The 20,437-nt window shown below is 36.5% G+C and overlaps 1 protein-coding gene across 1 annotated transcript; it reads left to right on the top strand.

The window, feature by feature from the left end:
• Window positions 1–10,060: 10,060 nt before the first annotated feature.
• Window positions 10,061–14,139, top strand: LOC127879587 (52 kDa repressor of the inhibitor of the protein kinase-like). The gene is made up of 4 exons (XM_052426537.1): window positions 10,061–10,187; window positions 10,647–11,674; window positions 11,988–12,145; window positions 12,502–14,139. Exons 2-4 carry the CDS (start codon window positions 10,780–10,782, stop codon window positions 12,595–12,597), a joined length of 1,149 nt encoding a protein of 382 aa, XP_052282497.1. The 5' UTR covers window positions 10,061–10,187; window positions 10,647–10,779; the 3' UTR covers window positions 12,598–14,139.
• Window positions 14,140–20,437: the final 6,298 nt, after the last annotated feature.

Here is a 20,437-nt window from a genome sequence, read left to right as displayed (position 1 = left end):
ATATAACAATAAACAAAATGCCAATACGTGTGATGATTTCGTTGATATGCCTTTATTTTATAATCATACTTATATGAATAGTGTATATGATAAAGTATTTGACACGGGAATAAGATATATGTAAGCGTTATAGTAAGCACATCTGGAAAGTTTAAAGCAATCTGTTCTAGAAAATCTTATGGTGTTAAAATTAACTTCCTATTCTTAAAAGGTTTAATCAGAACTGTGATGGCATTTAGCAGATTATGAGGATTTTCAGCGATTACATGCCAAATATGCAATGTGCATTTATAAATGGAAAGTTTGCCATTGGTCTGAACGACACGCCTTTAAACGACACGACGGGCTAGGTTTTTTCCGCAAAATTACACATTAGTACACCCACATGTCTTCATGTTCTAATTACCTCCCGTTCACACAGGGCTACTACTTTTCGACGATAATCCCGATCAAGTCACAATCTAAAAAAGATTAGGATCGGGGCGCATCGAGGCCGATCGGCGTCTAAATCGAGCAATTTGGCAAATTATGGTCTTCATTTCGACCGTACTGCGATGCCCTTACGTCAAACGCGCTGCTAACACGCTTCTTCTACGATGTTACGCAGACCGTTGTCGACCAGCGGCCGCGTTTACTGCTTTTACTGTCGCGACATTTAAGATCATACTACGACGCTACGCAGACCTATATGACTGTACGACGATATCGCTAACATGTTTCCGATCATATTACGATTGTATTACGCTTCTTGTACGATTTTGTCGATGATGGATATATATCTTTGGTTTAAAACATATTTTTCATTTCTTTCCAAACTTCAAACATGAACGGACATATTCATGCTGATCTGATTCACCTGGCTTTACTTCAGCAAAACCAAATGTTAGTTGAACTTAAACTACTGGGTACGGCCATGGCTATCTGCAGATAGGAGGCTCCAGTTTGGACAGTATGACACACTCCTGCGAGAACTCCGAATGGAAGACACCAATTCCTTCTTCAACTTCCACCCTAGGATTCAGAAGAAAGATACAGGATGGAGGAATGCGCTAGAACCAGGTGTCAAACTTGCCATTACTATCAGACATCTGGCTTCAGGAGATACGTACCCTAGTTTAATGTATAACTTCAGAGTGGTTAAGAATACGATAGCGTGTCTCATTCCTGAGGTTTGCCAGGCTATTTGTGAGGAATTAAAAGATGAAGTGATAAAATGTCCAACAACTCCAGATGAATGGTCTCTCATAGCAGACGAGTTCAAGAACAGATGGAATGGCCCACATGCATGCAGTGCGCTAGATGGTAAACACGTGACCATCAGATGTCCCTCGAACAGTTGCTCGCTTTACCACAATTACAAGCACTTCTTTTTCTGTAATGCTACTAGCATTGGCAGATGCTGATTACAAATTTCTATGGATTGACTGCGGAGGTCTTGGTTCTATGTCTGATGCTCAAATTTTTTAACGAATCTGAGCTGAAACAGTGCCTCGAGGACAGAGCAATTGGATTTCCAGCACCAGACCCACTTCCTCATGACAACGAGCCGTTGCCCTACTTTATTCTGGGAGATGATGCATTTGGGTTGAGGACATATTTGATGAAACCTTATTCGCAAAGAGGTCTAACCAGAGAGCACTTAATCACAAGCAACAGAATATCAAGGGGTCGCCGTGTGATTTTAAAATGTTTTTGGTATTTTGGCACAAAGATGGCAGGTATTACTCACAACCATGCAGCAATTCCCAGCAGTGATACAAGACATCATAGAGTGTTGTGTTTGCCTTCATAACTTCATGAGATTGCACTACCCGGCTTTACAAAATGCCCAACTTGACCAGGAGGATGATGATCACAATGCGGAACCAGGTGCCTGGAGACAAGAAGCTAACATGCAAGAGGTACAGATGCCAGGAGGACCAAACAGGGACAGCATCGCTGGGAATAGACAAAGGGAGCTACTTAAACTCTATTTCAACAGCCCGGTAGGATCGGTACCATGGCAGGAAAGAATGATTCCCCACTAGTGTGTGTTATTATGTACAGTGTTGGACATTTAAAGCAGTATATGTGCGGTATAATCAATAGATAACGAATAAACATATGTTTGGAGTAACGTTTTACAATTACTGTTTGCGAACTCAGATGGCGTTTGTGTAGTGATTGTTTGAATATGTTTTTTTTTCAAGCTGCAATTTTGGATTAAGTTAAGATTGTGAAAAATCTCTGCAGTTATTTGTGAATTAAAATACAGTTCTATCATGTATGTTTTTGCAAAAGGAATTTACGTGTTTTATGCAATGTAATATACAAAAGAAGTCATATTTACAGCGTTTGACATATGTATATACTGTTGTAAACAATAGAACATGAAAATTATGTATTTGAATTATGTTTTTTTCCCCAATTCTGAGTTACACTCCATTCGTGAGAAATTAGGTAAAACTGTACCCAAGTAAAAAACGGTAAATGTATGGAAACATCGAAGAAATGTAGCCGCAGAAAGATTACAGGCAGATCAACGTGCCTAAGTATATGTAGTAATAAATAATACTAGTATACTTAAACAAGCAGTTGGTTATATGAGTTTTATTCTTATACTTCGTGTATAAAACAGAAACATATGACAAATCTTGAAACATAATCGCATTGCAAATATAGGTTTAAACCCGTTTAATGCACCTAAAGTTCTTTGACAACAGAGCTGATGGTACAACCATAAGGCCTTGTATTAAAAAACGTTAATATTTGTTATTACAAGAAGCAAAACTATCATTCTTAAAACATACATAATTAAAATAAAAACAAGACAAGACACACAGACAGACATAACAATTAAATTTTAAAAGTCCCAACTGCAAATGATCGTCAAGTATAGTGTCACCGTTTACATGTAGTTGACAGATGATAATTGGTCAAAAATCAGTGCTATAAAAACAAACAGCTGCCTGATACGCTTGTTTTGAGCATGTTCAAAATAAGTGTGGCGAGAGCGTAGAGCTCTCAGATCTTGAAGACTCTACCGCGATTACATTTCTCCTGCGATTTGTCACGTTTTCGGCCACGGTTTGATCGTAGTAGAAGCGGCGTCTATTTGTGAACGGGGGGTAATCGAGTTGCAATATGCGACATCAAACACTACTTAAAGAACCTACACCATAACCGTAGCCGCTAAAAAGCCATCGTTTTGTATTTTCTTGGAATTTCTTGATTTTATACATCTTATAAAAAATCGAGTTCATAATACCTATGATCATAATTCGTCATGTCTCTCCATGATGCAAATTCTATACTTTTAATTCCCCAACATAATTTGTAATGCAGATTACAGACAAAACTGTTGCTTTTAATTCTCACACCAATTACTAGTAATTCCACAAATAGTCAGCGATGCTGATGGTGACATCCTTGGGGACAATATAAATCACGTACAACAAACTACTGCCTAACAACAATAAGAAAATGCGACTTTTTTCGTCTAGAAGGTGTGAAAATGTATAGGTTTTTGAACTCGTGCAAGTCATTAAAACACTCTTCTGTTCCTGTAAACTCGTTTGTTTGTCTCTGAGGATTTCTGGTGTGATAGTTGTTGATCATACATCAAACATCGCATCTCTTTCAGAAGCAGTTGCACCCCTGAACCAATTCTGTGTAATTCTCGCTGGATTTTTAAGGGAGATTCATAAAGGCTGTTAATGGTGTCTGCTCCACAAAAAGTCTGAATTATTGGGAAATGCAATGATATTTAGTGAATGGTCAACTAAAGTCTGCAAGTTACGTATGTGCGATAATTTCCAGAAATTTGACAATAAAGTACCAAGATATTACAAAATGTGCTAACGGAATGTAGTTTGAGGTCATGGTCACTAAGAAATGCATATAATTTTCTCTGACTCAAGTGCAATGCAAGTAATTTACCAAAAGTGGATAGTATTTGGGAAACTAATGCCATAGAACTGAACGCCGTAAAGCCATAAGTGATATATTTGGTATGTGATTCAAGTATTTGCTAAGAAGTTGCAACACTAAGTTCACCTTGTTTTTTCATGATCTTTATTAAAAAACAATTGCGGCTAACCACAGCACGATGTTATGCAAACTGTTCTTTAAAAAAAAAACGCGTTCTAGTAGTGTGTCCAGGTGATCCATAAATTCATGCCCCGCAGTCTTGGCATTAGCACGTTGTGCACAGGTGTGTTAACTAATCTTGTGACTACACATGGTGCCACATTTATTACCAAATCTTCGAGAAACTTAATCAGAACATTATTCAAAAGCTGGGTATTGTAGGGTTCTAAAATTTGGTCACACGATCAAATAAAATATAAGCGAAATTCATTCATTTGATATACACATTAAATAACTCGTGTTTGTGGACGGGTGCAGAACTAAAAGAAAAGTGTAAGTGAAGGGTTCTGCCTGTTCTATAAAATATATCAATAAGGTAGAAATGGTGAGAATTCTGTTAGTTAAAAACGGTGTGAAACAAAATGTGTGTAAACCAACCAATGCGAAAGACATCGGACCTCGGACAAATCCGATAAAATTCGACGAGGTCCGATAATATTTCCCAAATTGTCGGACCTCGTGTCCGACAAGAAAAAAAAAAAAACAATATGTAAAACTTTGATTAAAAATGAACACGAAACTAGGAATATTAAAAAAAGGTCTAATTCATGTTTATTTTACTTCGATAGATTATTTAACTTTAAAATCAATTTTCCAACCAGTCGAACTGGCTGTCTTTGCTGGTGACGTAACAAACTCCAAGCGCGATTCTTAGAACCAGTTAAATATTGCACATTGTTTCGTGACGTAGGCGACGCATCAATGACATCATGGTTGAATTAAATTTTACTGGTTTCGAGCATTGTGATGATCGTAAATAGAAAGCGGGGAACCACACGACCGTTGCCTGTCCCGTGTCAAGATTTGATGAAGAAGTAGAAGTGGCTGTGTCAACGATCGCGAAAACGTGGATAACTTTTTGATCAGGTGATTCCGTTTTCATATTGTTAAACGTTCTTGTAGTACCTTTATTTTTTGTAAATTTGTAATCGCTTCATTTTTGATTAAAGTTGTTAAACAAAACACCTCAAGTTTTTACATTCTCAATTTATATTTTTATCTTGTGTGAACAGTATAAGTCAAAGGAAGTCAAGATGGCGACGTCCGTGCCGAGACAAGCAATTTTTGCCGTGTTATACCCTTTATTACTTTTTGTAATTTGTGTATGCCGCTCACTTCTCAGCCATATCAGCAAGAAAGTGATTAGCGTTTAATTCGTACTAATATTCGCTCTATATATCGACTTTACTTGCTACGGAATTTCTTAGCTGGATCACAAAATTACAGCTCCCGCGAATAAAATTCGTAGCGAGTCAAGTCGAGATATGAAACTAATATTAATACAAAATAAACGCTAATCACTTTCTTACTGATATCATGATATGGCTGGAAAGTGAGCGGCATTTAAAATTTAACAACTTTTAATAAAACGGCGAAACATACTTGTCTCGGCACGGACGAAAAACGAGGTCCGATAAAATCTGGCGAGGTCCGACAAATTTTAAAAGTTATCGGACCTCGTGTCCGACAAGATTTTTGCGTCTTTCGCATTGGTTGGTGTAAACTTGAATTTTGTCAAAGGGACATGGTATTACATGTATAATGTACAAAATAATAACAAGTATTATCAATTACTAAGGAATGAATAATACAATTACTAGACTATGTGGTTGGTTGGTTAGATCCTTGGCATATTTAACAGCATTTCAGCAATTCACGCTGGTCAGGTATCCAACTCACAGTTTCATGGAATAGCTGGTTACCATTAATAAGAGAACATTTAATACCACTTACAGATAACTGCACTCCGTCAATATAAGAATGAAAGTTGAAAGAATGTCATTACCAAATACCACTCAAATTATGAGGCCTGGCCGGGGATCAAACCCGCCTTCCTAAAATTTGTAGAATAGCGTTCTACTAGCTGACCAGGCAAATAATAATTAACAACAATCAACAAACATACACTAATCTCAATTCGTCTTCTTGTTGATCACTCAAAAGGAAAAATCGGCTCTCAGGTTCTTGCAGATTTTCGTAGAGCTTCCTTTGCATCGTGGTCTCATCCGCCAACTCTGTCGCCTGAGGCCGTCGTTTAGAGTGCAGAATGGCACTCAAAAACCCACTTACAAAAAAGCACACATGTGCGTTAAAGGTGCATCTTTTGCCATAACAGCTGATTAAATTATATACTGTTAAACGTTTTTTTTAATTCAGATACGCAATAAAGCCAATAATTATATATAAATATATTTGTATATTTTAAATAATTACAAGAAAATTCAATTTTATACTTTAATGTACACCAACATTTGTTAACATGCATGAGTAATTAAATATCAATGATAATTTGATGACATAAATATTAACATAATTAATTAATTAGATTATAAATAAACAAACAACAGTAGCATACTAATAATAACATGTACAACAAACACTTCCGGTAATGGCGGGTGTTGACGTGTTTTTCATAGCTCGTCGAAAAAAAGTGATTATGTGACTCTTTTCGGGACTCATTGGTCTGAAAAAGCTATAAGGGTAAATAGTAGTGCTAGTGACATGTGGTGGTGTTTCGAGTTCTGATAAGGACTATGTGAAAAGGATATATTTGATCATCTATAACGCGAAGGTACTGACTGACTATTGGGGTTATTTACCCTCGGGACTTCGGTTAAAAACCATTGCCCGAGCACACTGCTTAACATAGAACTCTGCCTAAAAAGCCGAAAACGGCCATAAAATGGACAGCCCGATTTTACTGGGCTGTACCATTGGTATAAATATAAAACTTTGCAGTGTTGGTGCGGTGCCTTAATAAAAATCTATTGGTTTAAAAATATATAACCTTTATATGAAGCGTTAAAAAGACGCAGTGCTATACAGTGAATAGGCCTAACGCGGTTAAAAAGCGGCGTTTTAATTGGTTGATGCGCTTATATAACGATGGCGCTGATTGGCCGAAATTTCTTATTAAGGATTGCCAGTAGGTCAATCCGTTTTTAATCAGGTCGAACCTCAAAGACCTCGTGAAGAGGCCGGTAGGACCTGTAAATAAACTCTGATTCAAAAAAAAAATCCGTTTTTAAAATAGATTTTCCCACGGCTGACTTTGTACTTTTAAGAAATAGTAAACAATGATGGTTTATATGCAAAAATATAAATGAAAGAACAAGAATGAGTTAATCCAAAAGAACTTGGAGTTGTTTTTTAGTATTAGATTACTATGTTTTGTTACGTTACTGTACTTATTATTAATTTATATCATTCATATGATGTTGTTAGTGTATGTTATTCTTTGTATTGTTTTTTAAGGAGGAGAGAGAGAAAGAATAGCCCAATTTTTATAAGTAAAGATGGTGAAAACACACATACTGTTGTATGTGGCAGCATCATTACCAGACCCACTGTTCAGTATATACTGCAATGGGTTTGTTGGAGTCTTTAGACTTTTTGATCTGTGGTTTAAAAATTTGAATCCAAATAGGACTATTTTAATATATTAATTATAGAAAAAAGGGAATACACAGATGTGTAATATGTTTGTGTAACAATATAATAATATTTGAGGGTTTTCCAGATCACAAAGTGGTTGAACATTGCCACAATATGTTTACATGCATAGTCAAGTACCATTTTTATGTGTATGTTTAAAGTTTAAACTAAATGCCAAACAACAAGATCTAATCATAAGAGAGATATGTTTATATCTAAGAACATTTATTAATAGGGATGCCAGAGCCTGATTTAACAGCTCTCAAATGTAGAGTGAAGTTGCATGTGCAAATGCAATTATATGAGAAGGAAAGGAAAAAAAGAAAAAAATACAATATATGATATCACATAGAGTGTGTAACTCTCAATTATATATTAATATTGCAATTGAGTATTGAGTTGTTAAAAAGTTAATGAGTACAAGTTTATGTATGTGGCTCAATGTTGAACACTTGCAGACAGGGAATATAGCCGTAATGCTCCAACATAAGACCCTGTCTGTATGGAACTTAAGGAGGATTGGGCTATGGAAAAGAGAGATCCCCCCAGAGTGGCATTAAAACAATATTTAAAAGTGGGTTTAGTAATAAACCCTTATATGTTAAGGGCAATAACTTACGTGTCTCCAAACGGTCACCTTCATAGGGCCACATAAAAATTAAGGGTAAGACAATGTACTTTACAGTTAAAAATAAGACAAAGACAGCTAAATTTGTACAAGATGTACATTATTTACAATATGTACAGGACTATATGCATTTATATATTTAAAATACATGTTGCCACCCTGGAGGGTTGAAAGGAGGAGAGATTTTTTGGAAGTGTAGGCCGATGTGGGTGGGGGAAAAGAAGAGCCAGCAGGGGTGGTGTCACTCAGTTGTACTAAGGGAGGTAATTGTGATGATGAAGTCTACAATGGTTGTTTCCCCTGGACCAGAGGGAGTGCACGGTAAATGAAAAATAGTGTGTATACTATTGAAGGAAAATTGATAATGGTAAAATGTAAAATGGTAAAAAGACCAAATATTACCTAGATACGTTAAGATAAACCCAAAAAGCTCTAATCTATCCAATATTATTAGTATACTGATGATAACATTGTAGGAAATAATACTAAAGTACCTTATATGGTATCCAAAATAACAATTAGACAGTAAAACCGAGGCAATTTGCTATATAAAATAGCAATTTAATATAAAAAATTAGGATATTTGCTATTAAAGTAGCAATTTGAACATGAGTTACTGCAATGATAATAAAATTAAGGCAATTTGCTATATAAAATAGCAGTTTTCACAAAAATAAGGAAATTGCTACACAAGATAGCAGTTATGATAATCCTTAATGTGCTCCAAGGTACAAGATTAGTACTTTCAGCAAGGTCGACAATACTTTGTCCTAGATAGGGCTAAATAGGTGTTTATAATGGTATAAGGCCCTGCACCGTGCACTCCAGTCCGACATGGTTCTTCGAGTTTGAAGGGGAAAGGGTGGGGTGTCAATGTACTGCAAAGATCCACATATTTGTTTTCGTTCATTTGCTTGTTTGTTGACCTAAATTTCGATGAACCAGTTTTCGTCTGTTTCCGAGTAGTTGTCAGTGTATGTCATTGTCGTCAACTAATTATTAGCTATTCAGCTACAATCAGCTACAATCCGCTTACCGTTATTGCATATAACGTTACATTTCGTTTCACCTCGTGCATCTCGTGTTCTATACTTGTGATCTATACTTTTGAAAATTAAAAGTACCGACATGAATAATCATTCAACACCTGTACTGGGTAAACGTCCTGAAAAGCGTGACCTATCCACTTCTAGTATTGACCTTGAAACAGAGAGTAAAAAAATAAAATCTCTGACTCTGACATCATGCAGAATAGCCAAATCATCAACCAAATCCAACTTAGCGAGGCGGACTTGGAGTGCATCTCCCAAAAAATACATGCACTGTTTAAATCTGATCTGGAGGACATGGTACGTTCAGTAGTACAGGCTTTCATACCACAGGTCATAACTGGAATTAACGCCTCACTCAATGACAGAATTGAATCCCTCACACAGGAAAATAAGCATCTCAAGAACCAGGTAGCTGAGCTACTGTGCCAAGCAGACAGAGCGGAGCAATACAGTCGCCGCAACTGCCTACGTATCACAGGTATCCCGGAGGCCAGAGATGAGGACACACAGTGGCGTATTTAGGTGGGGGGCTAGGGGACTAAAGCCCCCCCCCCCCCCCCCCCCCCAGCTGGCTGGCTAGATACGATTTAAAAAAAAAAATGAGCCCCTTAAAGTATCAAACATATCCACTTGTGTATTTCCTGCCATATGCCCATAATTAAGCCATAAACAGCTGTCGATTTGTGTGATTAGCCCCCAGGCATGTGTACTGACGATCTAACCTACGCCAGCTGAACTGCACGCTTCATTGACTGTAAGTGATAAACTGCGCTATTTGATTGGCTGAATGAGATACATTAAACTAATGAAATTTATCGATGCATTTAGCTATAGGTAAATGTTTACAAATGGCTGCCGCATGGGACTTGTGAAAAACAATATTTCAATTTGTAGCAATTAAAGAGTTGAGACGAACGCAGTGGACAATCATCATTAATATTTCGGTAAGTTTCTTTGATGAATTTAAATGGGTAAATGTTTACAAATGGCTGCCGCATGGGACTTGTGAAAAACAATATTTCAATTTGTAGCAATTAAAGAGTTGAGACGAACACAATGGACAATCATCATTAATTTTTCGGTAAGTTTCTTTGATGAATTTAATTGGTATTAGCTCTTGAGAGTGATAATCATTTTGAGTAAAAAGTTATTGCCATTGACATTCAACAGCACACTTAATGAATGGCAATTAATTTGTTTGTTTTTACAAATTGGACTAACTTATTTGTTGTTCATCTATAGTTATTGAAATTAAAAAGGACTCAAAAATGAAGAATTACTTTTCTAGTATGAAACTAAATCATTTTCAAAATGAAACGCAAACAGGCAACACTTGAATCCATTTGGATCAAGAAACCAAAAACTAATGAACCAACTGAAAATGAGTCTGTTGCTGCTTTCAGCTCTCCGGTACCTCTGGCACCCTCAGCAACATCCACCAATGACATTAGTGTGTACGCTAGACAACATGGTAAATTGACTGATGAGGAACGTGACACTCTTCTCTCTACGGACTGGAAACCATCAGAGAAACACATGTACAAAAAGACACAATTCGGCAAAACAAGTCGGACATTCCAGTCATCCTGGCTCCAGAAATATCCAGGACTTGTGTACAGTGTCGAAGAAGATGGAGCGTATTGCGTACATTGCGTCACATTTCCAGGGAACAAAAAACGTGGAAAATTAGTTAGTGAACCATTTCAAAACTGGAAGAAAGCCATTGAAGTCTTCGATGGTCATTTTTTTCCAGATGCAAAGAAACACTCCAAAGACGGGGGTACTGGGTATCAAGCCCACATTGATTCGCGCATATGTTGTGAGCAGTTTATGAGTGTGAGAAAAAACAACGCTCCCGTAAATAAGCAGGTCGATGCAGCTCTGCAGGCCAGACGGAAGAAGAATGCTGTGGTTCTTGAGTCTATCACCAAGACAGTGTTGTTATGTGCGCGCCAGAACATAGCCCTCTGTGGGCATTCTGACAGTTCAAAATATTATGATGATGAATCAGTGAATTGTGGTAATTTCCAATCACTTATAGAGTTTCGTGTTGAGTCAGGTGATTCTGTTCTCAAGGAACACTTTGCTACTTGTGGGAAGAATGCTACCTATCGCAGTCCTACAATTCAGAATGAACTTCTTGACATTATGGGACAGACAGTTGAACGCAAGGTAGTGAATGAAATAAAAACTGGTGGTAAATTCTACTGTGTGTCTGCCGATGAGGTACGTGACAACGGTAACGTGGAACAGCTACCCGTGTGTGTCAGGTTTATAGACGAGTCTGACAAGATCCGAGAAGAGTTTCTCCGGTTTGTAGATGTCAGTCCAGATACCAGTGGCGAGGCTCTCTCCCAAGCTATCCTCGACGTGCTAACAGACGTTGGTCTAGACCCTTCCATGATGCGGTCACAGTGCTACGATGGTGCTGGTAAGACCAATATTGTTATAAATGTAATAAATCTCAAAAATACATTAGTTTCAATTTTAAAAGTTTACAATCAAACTAACAATGAAGGATGTGTTCTGATATAGCACTTAATTTTGATTGAGGGGCATATTGACACGGAATTGCAGCCAAAACCATTAATAATAACTGACTAAATCGTTTCAAACTTCAATCAAAATGATTGGAGTCTATGAATCCAGCATAGCCAAAATTATCTTTCTTGTTTGGCCCCTCATGATCTGAACATTTATTGGTGCGCTGTACTAGTTGTTTAACATTCATGTTTTTATTTCAGGTAACATGACGGGTAAGACAAAAGGTGTAGGTCCAAGAATCCAGCATCAGTACCCCAGAGCTCTTCCGTTTTGGTGCACGGCTCACCAGTTGAACCGCTGTGTAGTTCATGCTTCCAACAGCACACTTGTACGAAACATGATGGGAACAGTTGACAGGGTGAGTACACATTTTTACTTTTATACGGTAACTGAAATGAAAATATAATCCAATGCAAAGTATCAAGCTAGTCTTATCGTATTATATGTTAAAATTCTGTAATACTTACTCTCCTCTGGACATCTACGTATAAAGATAGGTTGAGTGGTGTGGCATTTTCCATTACCACTCATGAACAAACCCAATTAAAGCATGTATGCTATTATATATCTTGGATACAGTTTGTGCTTCCAAAGGAGCAACTTTTCCAGTCTACATTCTACATGAAAACTTTTGAAAAAGATAAATATTTTATATATATTAAGTAAAATATTGTTGATATTTAATAAATAATGGTACATGTTTTTATTTTTCAGATTGCTGTGTTCTTCAACTACTCGCCGAGACGACAGACCTGTCTTGCTGAATGTCGGGCTGCCATGGAAGTCACGAGTCCAAGCGCCAGAAGATAAAGTCTCTCTGCCGTACACGCTGGGTAGAACGACACGACGCCCTTGAGGTCTTTATCGACTTTCTACCCGCCATGGTTGATGCAATGTCTCAGTTAATGGAGAATGAAACCAAGTCTACAACATCTGCAACATCTGCTGAAATCTCTGGGTTTTTGATGGCGATTACTGGTTTCCAGTTTATCGCTGTCCTGGTGATTGTGACCCGCTGTCTCAGCTATATAAAACCCCTCACTGTTGCTCTTCAAGGTCGTTCGGTTGATGTGGTCAAGGCCATGTCTCAGGTTAGTGTGGTGCAGCAAGCTCTCCAAGAGGTCCGTGACAACATCGACACTTACCATAACACCTGGTTCCAAGAAGTTTCAACTATCGCTGACAATCTTGGTGTTCAGCCATCTCAACCCAGACTGTGTGGTCGTCAGACTAAGCGTGACAACATCGAAGCAGCAACACCCGAATTGTACTACAAAAGAAACCTAACGATTCCCTTTGTTGACACTTTTGTGAATGAAATGGACACCCGATTCAGTGATTTGCAGACTAAGGCAGCCATGGGATTGAAGCTTATACCGGAACAAATGTGCGCCTCTCCTGTCAGTGCTAGTGACCTTGAATGGTTCATTGATGATCTCCCTTCCCCTCAGTCCCTGCCTGCTGAGTTGCACTTGTGGCAGGCTAGATGGAAAGGTGTTACCAACCCACCTACTACCCTTCAGGGGGCTGTTGAACAGTGTGATTCACAGCTGTACCCCAACATTTACACGGTCTTGTCTATCGCATGTGTGTTCCCTGTCACATCATGTGAGTGTGAAAGAAGTATCAGTGCCCTAGGACTTGTAAAGACAAAACTGTGTCACAGATAACATTATAGTAACGATGGCGAAAGACATTGGCGCCGAACTGTCGATCGATGACATTGATCGCTCCCACCGAGTAGGACCGCCAAAACACTCCGGTCAAAAGGCCAGGGACATTATTGTCAAGTTTGTGTCCTACAGAGCCCGGCAAAAACTCCACAGTGTGAGATCGCGTGCCAAATATTCTGATCGCTATAAAGGGAACCTTATTAACGAGTCGCTTTCAAAGCTTCGCAGTGAATTGTTTTTTGATGCGCGCAAACTAGTGCACGATAAACTTGTTGAAAGCGCATGGACCCACGACGGCAATATCCTGGTTCGAGACCTCAAACGTGTCATCCATCGAGTTGAATTGGCTGAACATATTTGCAAGCTCCGTTCCAATGCCAACCGGTCATACGCATCGGTCACAAATGGCAGTAAATAAAAACGCTTGTCTACAGTCTTCTTGCTGAACAGTATACACAAACTAAGTTGATGTGAACTGATCCTAACCGATGCGGTTAAACGTGGAAATCATGTCGTCTCTGTAATGTCATCTTACTAATCCGTTTATATTTGTAAATGGCAATTAATCTCATCCTCTATTATACCCACTATTTAACCATCACTAGGTTAACAAATAATAATTTTTCATTAAATAGCCCCCAGCATAAATAAATAAATAATAATAAATGAACTAATACTATTTCTCTGTATACGTGTAATGTGTCATGTCATATTGCTTGGACGTTTGTTACTCTGTTGCTTTGTGATTTAATATCGTAAATAGTTTTTCTCTGTACTGTTTAACGGTAAATCCAGCTACTGAAAACATCTGAGTAGCTCCTGTCCAATTTTTACCTAACTTAATTACTAGTCTCACATTTATTTTAACAGTCAACTATCGACTATTACCTTTCTGTAAAATCCATATAGTATATGGTAAATATTATGATTCATTTACTGATCAGTCCGTTACATTTTACACCTGAGCGATTGTGCGTCTTTGTTGGTGATATCTACCGTATAGCTAATTGTACAGTAATTGACATTCCTATTTACTGTAGTAACACAAGCATGTGTGTCTTAAGCATATAGCAAACTATGCTTGTGTCATATGCACGATAAGCGCACCCTTTCAATATTTATATCGAATATAACGCATTTTCCTAAAATCATCCCAATGCGGGCCCTCAATTTCGTTTATGAAGGGCTGATTTCTTTGGGATATAACACATATATCAAAGCATGACGTATTTTAAACTATACTTATACGAAGACTCAATGGGCTCCGTAGACGGACCCTACATATCCCCTGTGTAGGATACGCTTAAATGGAGTCAATTTATTACGCTTTACTTTTTTTAGTGCACGTGAACAAGTGTGGACATTAATAGTAGAGCTGCAACGATTCGATCCGATTCATCGATAATCGATTCGAAATGCTTCGATTCGATTACGATACCAAACCTACCAAATTCGATTCAATTCTTTAACATATATACATATATATAAATAGATACGTAAAGCACGCTGTATTCTGACTATTGATACGGGAAGGTAAAGGTTTTATCTTTACCTGTAATTACGACCCGCGCGATTGGTTGCTTATTACTTTAGAAATCCAATCAATAAGCGCGTTACGGTCTACTTTCGAAAAAAGCGTCAAAATGACTGAACAAGTTGTTGCCGACAAATTGAAATCATCAGATGCGCCTAAGAAGCTAAAATCAAAAGTTTGGCAGTATTTTGGGTTTCGGGATGGTAGCCCTACCGATAAAGCAAAGTGTAAACTGTGCTTCACGGATGTGGCGTACGTAAAGTCCGGCTGAACCACTAATCTAATGCAACATGTCAAATCAAACATAACGTTGATTTAGCAAGACACAAGTGCAACTACTGAAGTCGCGAGCCAGAAAAGTAGTTCTATTTCTGTTGGAATTTTGTTAAGTTTATTAGAGAATGTGATTTGTCCTACAGGTAACAGCTGATGCTGTCATGTCACAATGGTAGACATGCTTATAGCGGTTTGGGGTAAAAGTATAATAGTGATAGTACTACCATTCAACTGATTCCAGATACGTTCTTATGATTATTGATTTATTTTTAGCTCATCTATTTTTTGAAAAAAAATTATGAGCTATTGTCATCACCTTGGCGTCGGCGTCTGCGTCGGCGTCCGGTTAAGTTTTGCGTTTAGGTCCACTTTTCTCAGAAAGTATCAATGCTATTGCATTCAAACTTGGTACACTTACTTACTATCATGAGGGGACTGGACAGGCAAAGTTAGATAACTCTGGCGTGCATTTTGACTGAATTATGTGCCCTTTTTATACTTAGAAAATTGACAATTTTGGTTAAGTTTTGCGTTTAGGTCCACTTTTTTCAGAAAGTATCAATGCTATTGCATTCAAACTTGGTACACTTACTTACTATCATGAGGGGACTGGGCAGGCAAAGTTAGATAACTCTGGCATGCATTTTGACAGAATTATGTGACCTTTTTATACTTAAAAAATTGAAAATTTTGGTTAAGTTTTGTGTTTAGGTCCATTTTATTCCTTAAGTATCAAAGCTATTGCTTTCATACTTGAAACACTTACTAACTATCATAATGGGCCTGTGCAGGCAAAGTAATGTAACTCTGACTGGCATTTTGTCAGAATTATGTGCCCTTTTTATACTTAGAAAATTGAAAATTTGGTTATGTTTTGTGTTTAGGTCCACTTTATTCCTACAGTATCAAAGCTATTGCTTTCATACTTGCAACCATTATTAACAATCGTAAGGGGACTGTGCAGGCAAAGTTATGTAACTCTGACTGGCATTTGGACGGAATTATGGGCCCTTTATACTTAGAAAATTGAAAGTTTGGTTAAGTTTTGTGTTTTGGTCCACTTTACCCCTAAAGTATTATAGATATTGCTTTCATACTTGGAACACTCGCAAACTATCATAAGGGTACAGTAAAAGGACAAGTTGCATAACTCTGGATGTCATTTTTACGGAATTATGGCCCTTTTTTGACTTAGTAACTTTGAATATATGGTTAAATTTTGTGTTTCGATCCACTTTACTTCTTAAGTATCAAGGCTATTGCTTTCAAACTTCAAATACTTTCATGCTATCATGAGGTTACTGTACCTGGCAAGTTGAATTTTACCTTGACCTTTGAATGACCTTGACTCTCAAGGTCAAATTATTAAATTTTGCTAAAATTGCCATAACTTCTTTGTTTATGATTAGATTTGATTGATACTTTGACAAAACTACTCTTACCTGACATACCATAATAGACTCCACCCAAACCATCGCCCGTGCCCCCCCCCTCCCCCCCCATTTTTTGTTACGGTTAAAAAACTAAACTATTTATTTTGATTATTTTATGTTTGAAATACCGTCCAACCATCGCACCCAAGAAACACCCCCCCCACCCCCCCACCCCCCCTCCCCCCACCCGAATCCCCCCCCCCCCCTAATTTTTTTTTTTTTTTTTTTTTAAGATCACAAATTACCACCACACCCTCACACTATACCCCCCCCCCCCACCTCACCCCCCCCCCCCAATTTATGTTTTTTGAAACGGTTACAAAACACAAATATTTATTTTTATTATTTTATGTTTGAAATACCGTCCAACCATCGCACCCAAGAATCCCCACCCCCCCCCCCCCACCCACCCCCCACCCCCCCCCTCCCCGATTTTTTTTTCCTTTTTTTCGCATTTTTGGAAGATAATGTAATAAATGTCCACACCCCCACACAATGCACCCCTCTTCTATCCACCCCTCCCTCCTTTGTGATTGAAAATGATAGTCCCTTCACCTTTAAAAAGAAAATAGATGAGCGGTCTGCACCCGCAAGGCGGTGCTCTTGTTTATATTATTGTGTAATCAACACAATCTTCTAGTCAGAAGTTTTTATATTAAAATTCATAATTTGCTTTTCTTTTGTATGTGTTTTATTGAAATCACATTTGAACAGAAATGTTAATTTTGAGGCATAAGAGTGAATATATGATAAAACTAGGTTTGAAGATGAATCGAATCGAAAAAATCGGTATCGGAGTGTCTCAAATCGAAATCGAATCGAATCGAGCTGTTGGTTAATCGTTGCAGCTCTAATTAATAGGTATTAAATATGAAAATATCCACCTAAATATATAACGTGCAGTCTAATCGTGCACGTAATTCTTAACATCTAAGACATAGTCTTATTGCATCTGTAATTAATGTACTAACACTTGATTGAGTCTAAAAGTTATGCGTTACTGTTTTTTGTGCACGTGAACAATTGTAGACTTAAAAAGGATTTAAATATAAACATGTTCATATATATCTTACGTCTAACTTATGCAGTCTAACAGTAATACTTAATTTTTAAGACATACTCATTTTGCATAACGTAAACGAATGTACTTACATTGGACTGAGTTAATTCGTTATGCTTTCCATTTTTATTTCTTAGTGCACGTGAACAACTGTGTACTTAAATTAGTGTTAATTATGTATATTTTCATACATATCCAATGTTTAAGCTTAATGCTTAACATGTTTTTTTTCTAATCTTTGCAGTAGTATTATTGACCATATTTTCAGAATCCTTGATCAACGATAGTCGTTCTCGCCTAAATGTGCGGTCTTAACGTGTACAAAATAATCAATATTTAATATTTTATATTGCATATTGCATATTGTAAACAATGTACTTACATTGGTTGAGTCTATTGTTATGCCTTACTGCTTTTTAGTGCGCATGAACCATTGTCTACCTTAATACGTATTATTTATGCAAATGCTTATATGTATTTAAAGTTTAATCTTAATGCTAAGCATGTATGTTTTTATTTCTTATAATAGGACTTTTGACAGTATTTACATTTCAGAATTTATATATCTAGTGCACGTTTTTATTTCTTATAATAGGACTTTTGACAGTATTTACATTTCAGAATTAATATATCTAGTGCACGCGAACAACTGTGTACTTAATAAGTGTTAAATATGTAAATATTCATACATATCCAACGTTTAAGCTTAATGCTTAACATGTTGTTTTTTTTCTAATCTTTGCAGTAGTATTATTTACCATATTTTCTGTATCCTTGATCAACGATAGTCGTTCTCGCTTAAATGTGCGGTCTTAACGTGTACATAATAATCAATATTTATGATACAATCATATTGCATATTGTTTACAATGTACATACATTGATTGAGTCTATTGTTTATGCCTTACTGCTTTTTAGTGCGCATGAACCATTGTCTACCTTAATACGTATTATTTATGTAAATGCTTATATATATCTAACGTTCAAGCTTAATGCTAAGAATGTATGTTTTTTTATTTCTTGTAATAGTACTTTTGACAGTATTTTACATTTCAAATTTAATATATCTAGCAAGCTCTCTTTTTACACGTAAACATTTCTATAAAATTCTCTTTAACAATTACAAACTTAACATGTCAAATCTAAATCGCACGTTCTTACGTGAACAACTGTGTACTTAAATAAGTATTAATTATGTAAATTTTAATATATGTCTAAGGGTTAAACTTAATGCTTAACATATATTTTTTAAAGTTTGCAGTAGTATTTTGACTATATTGTCAGAATCCTTATACAACGATAGTCGTTCTCTCTTATGTGTGCAGTCTTAAAGTGAAACGTAATACTTGATCTTAAGTTATAATCATATTGTATTTTGTAAACAATGTACTAATATTGATTGAGCCAATTTGCTATGCTTTATTGCTTTTTAGTGTGCTTGAACAACTGTGTACTTAATTAAGTATTAATTATGCAATTGTTCATAAATATCTAACGATTTAGCTTAATGCTTAACATGTATTCCGTATTATTTTTTATTTTTTTGTTAGTAATACTTTTGACAGTTTTTCACATTTCAGACTTAGCAATCTAGCAATCTCTTTTTCTCTACACGTGAACATTTCCTTAAATTGCTTTCTCACTATTACATACAGACAGACAGACAGACAGACAGTTTATTCCGACTTATACACAAGTACATCGTCTTCATACTAAAGTATATACATTTTTTCTGTCACGTAACTAGGTATAACAACACAATATTAAATAACATAAAATACACATTAACGAGTACAAATACTTATAAACTATCAAGGCGGTAATAAATTGTATTAAACAGTATTATTTAAAATCGTATTTCTAATAACAAGAGCTTCTTTGATATATTTACATACATTGAAAATAACTGATTTATCACAGGAAATTAATAACTTTTGGAATTTATATACTGATGGGTTAATATAAAATATACGGTTTAAATATTTTTTTCTTAAATCCGTGTAACAACGGCATATACATATAAAATGGTTTTCATCCTCTAAATCCAAGTCATTACAACATAAACAATAACGCTCATTTCGTGGTATGTTATTTTGGGCGTATCTGCCCGTTTGGATTCTCAACGGATGCGCAGAGACTCTTAATCTTACAAAAAATAATCGCAAACGTCTGGGAACTAAGTCTAAATATGCTTCATAATCCAAACAGCTTTTAATAACTTTGTACATCACTAAAACAGAACTATTATTCAATTTACCGTACCACTCTTGTTTAAAATTATCAACAAGTCTACATTTGAATTCGCTGATAAAACTATTAACTTGTACAACGTTTGGATTTTCAAAAACATAACTAAATCCATAATTATTTAACAAATTCTTTACATTTGAGACCCAGTTTGTACAACCTTTATTACAATCATTCAAGGCTTGTTTGTATACAGTTTGCATTATGATATTCTCATTGTTGAGAACCTTAAACCAATATTTAACAATTTTAACAAATCTGTTTACATACAATGGGAATCTACCTAATTCTCCATAAACAGCAACATTACATGTATTTATTTTCACCTGCAGCAATCGTTTACAGAATTTCAAATGTATACGTTCACTATCATCTGACTTGGTGAAGCCCCATACTTCTGAAGCATAATTTAATATAGAACCCACAA

The sequence above is a fragment of the Dreissena polymorpha genome, chromosome 4 (genome assembly GCF_020536995.1).
Source record: "Dreissena polymorpha isolate Duluth1 chromosome 4, UMN_Dpol_1.0, whole genome shotgun sequence".
Taxonomy (NCBI): domain Eukaryota; kingdom Metazoa; phylum Mollusca; class Bivalvia; order Myida; family Dreissenidae; genus Dreissena; species Dreissena polymorpha.
Note: the sequence above shows the minus strand (reverse complement) of the source record. Positions and strands in the feature narration are given on the sequence as shown.

Excerpts from the sequence above, each read along its gene's own strand:
- LOC127879587 (XM_052426537.1), top strand. The coding sequence starts at position 10,780 with ATGTACAAAAAGACACAATTCGGCAAAACAAGTCGGACATTCCAGTCA. Across the intron at positions 11,675-11,987 it reads ACAGTGCTACGATGGTGCTG|GTAACATGACGGGTAAGACA; the intron begins GTAAGACCAATA and ends TTTTTATTTCAG. Across the intron at positions 12,146-12,501 it reads TGATGGGAACAGTTGACAGG|ATTGCTGTGTTCTTCAACTA; the intron begins GTGAGTACACAT and ends TTTATTTTTCAG.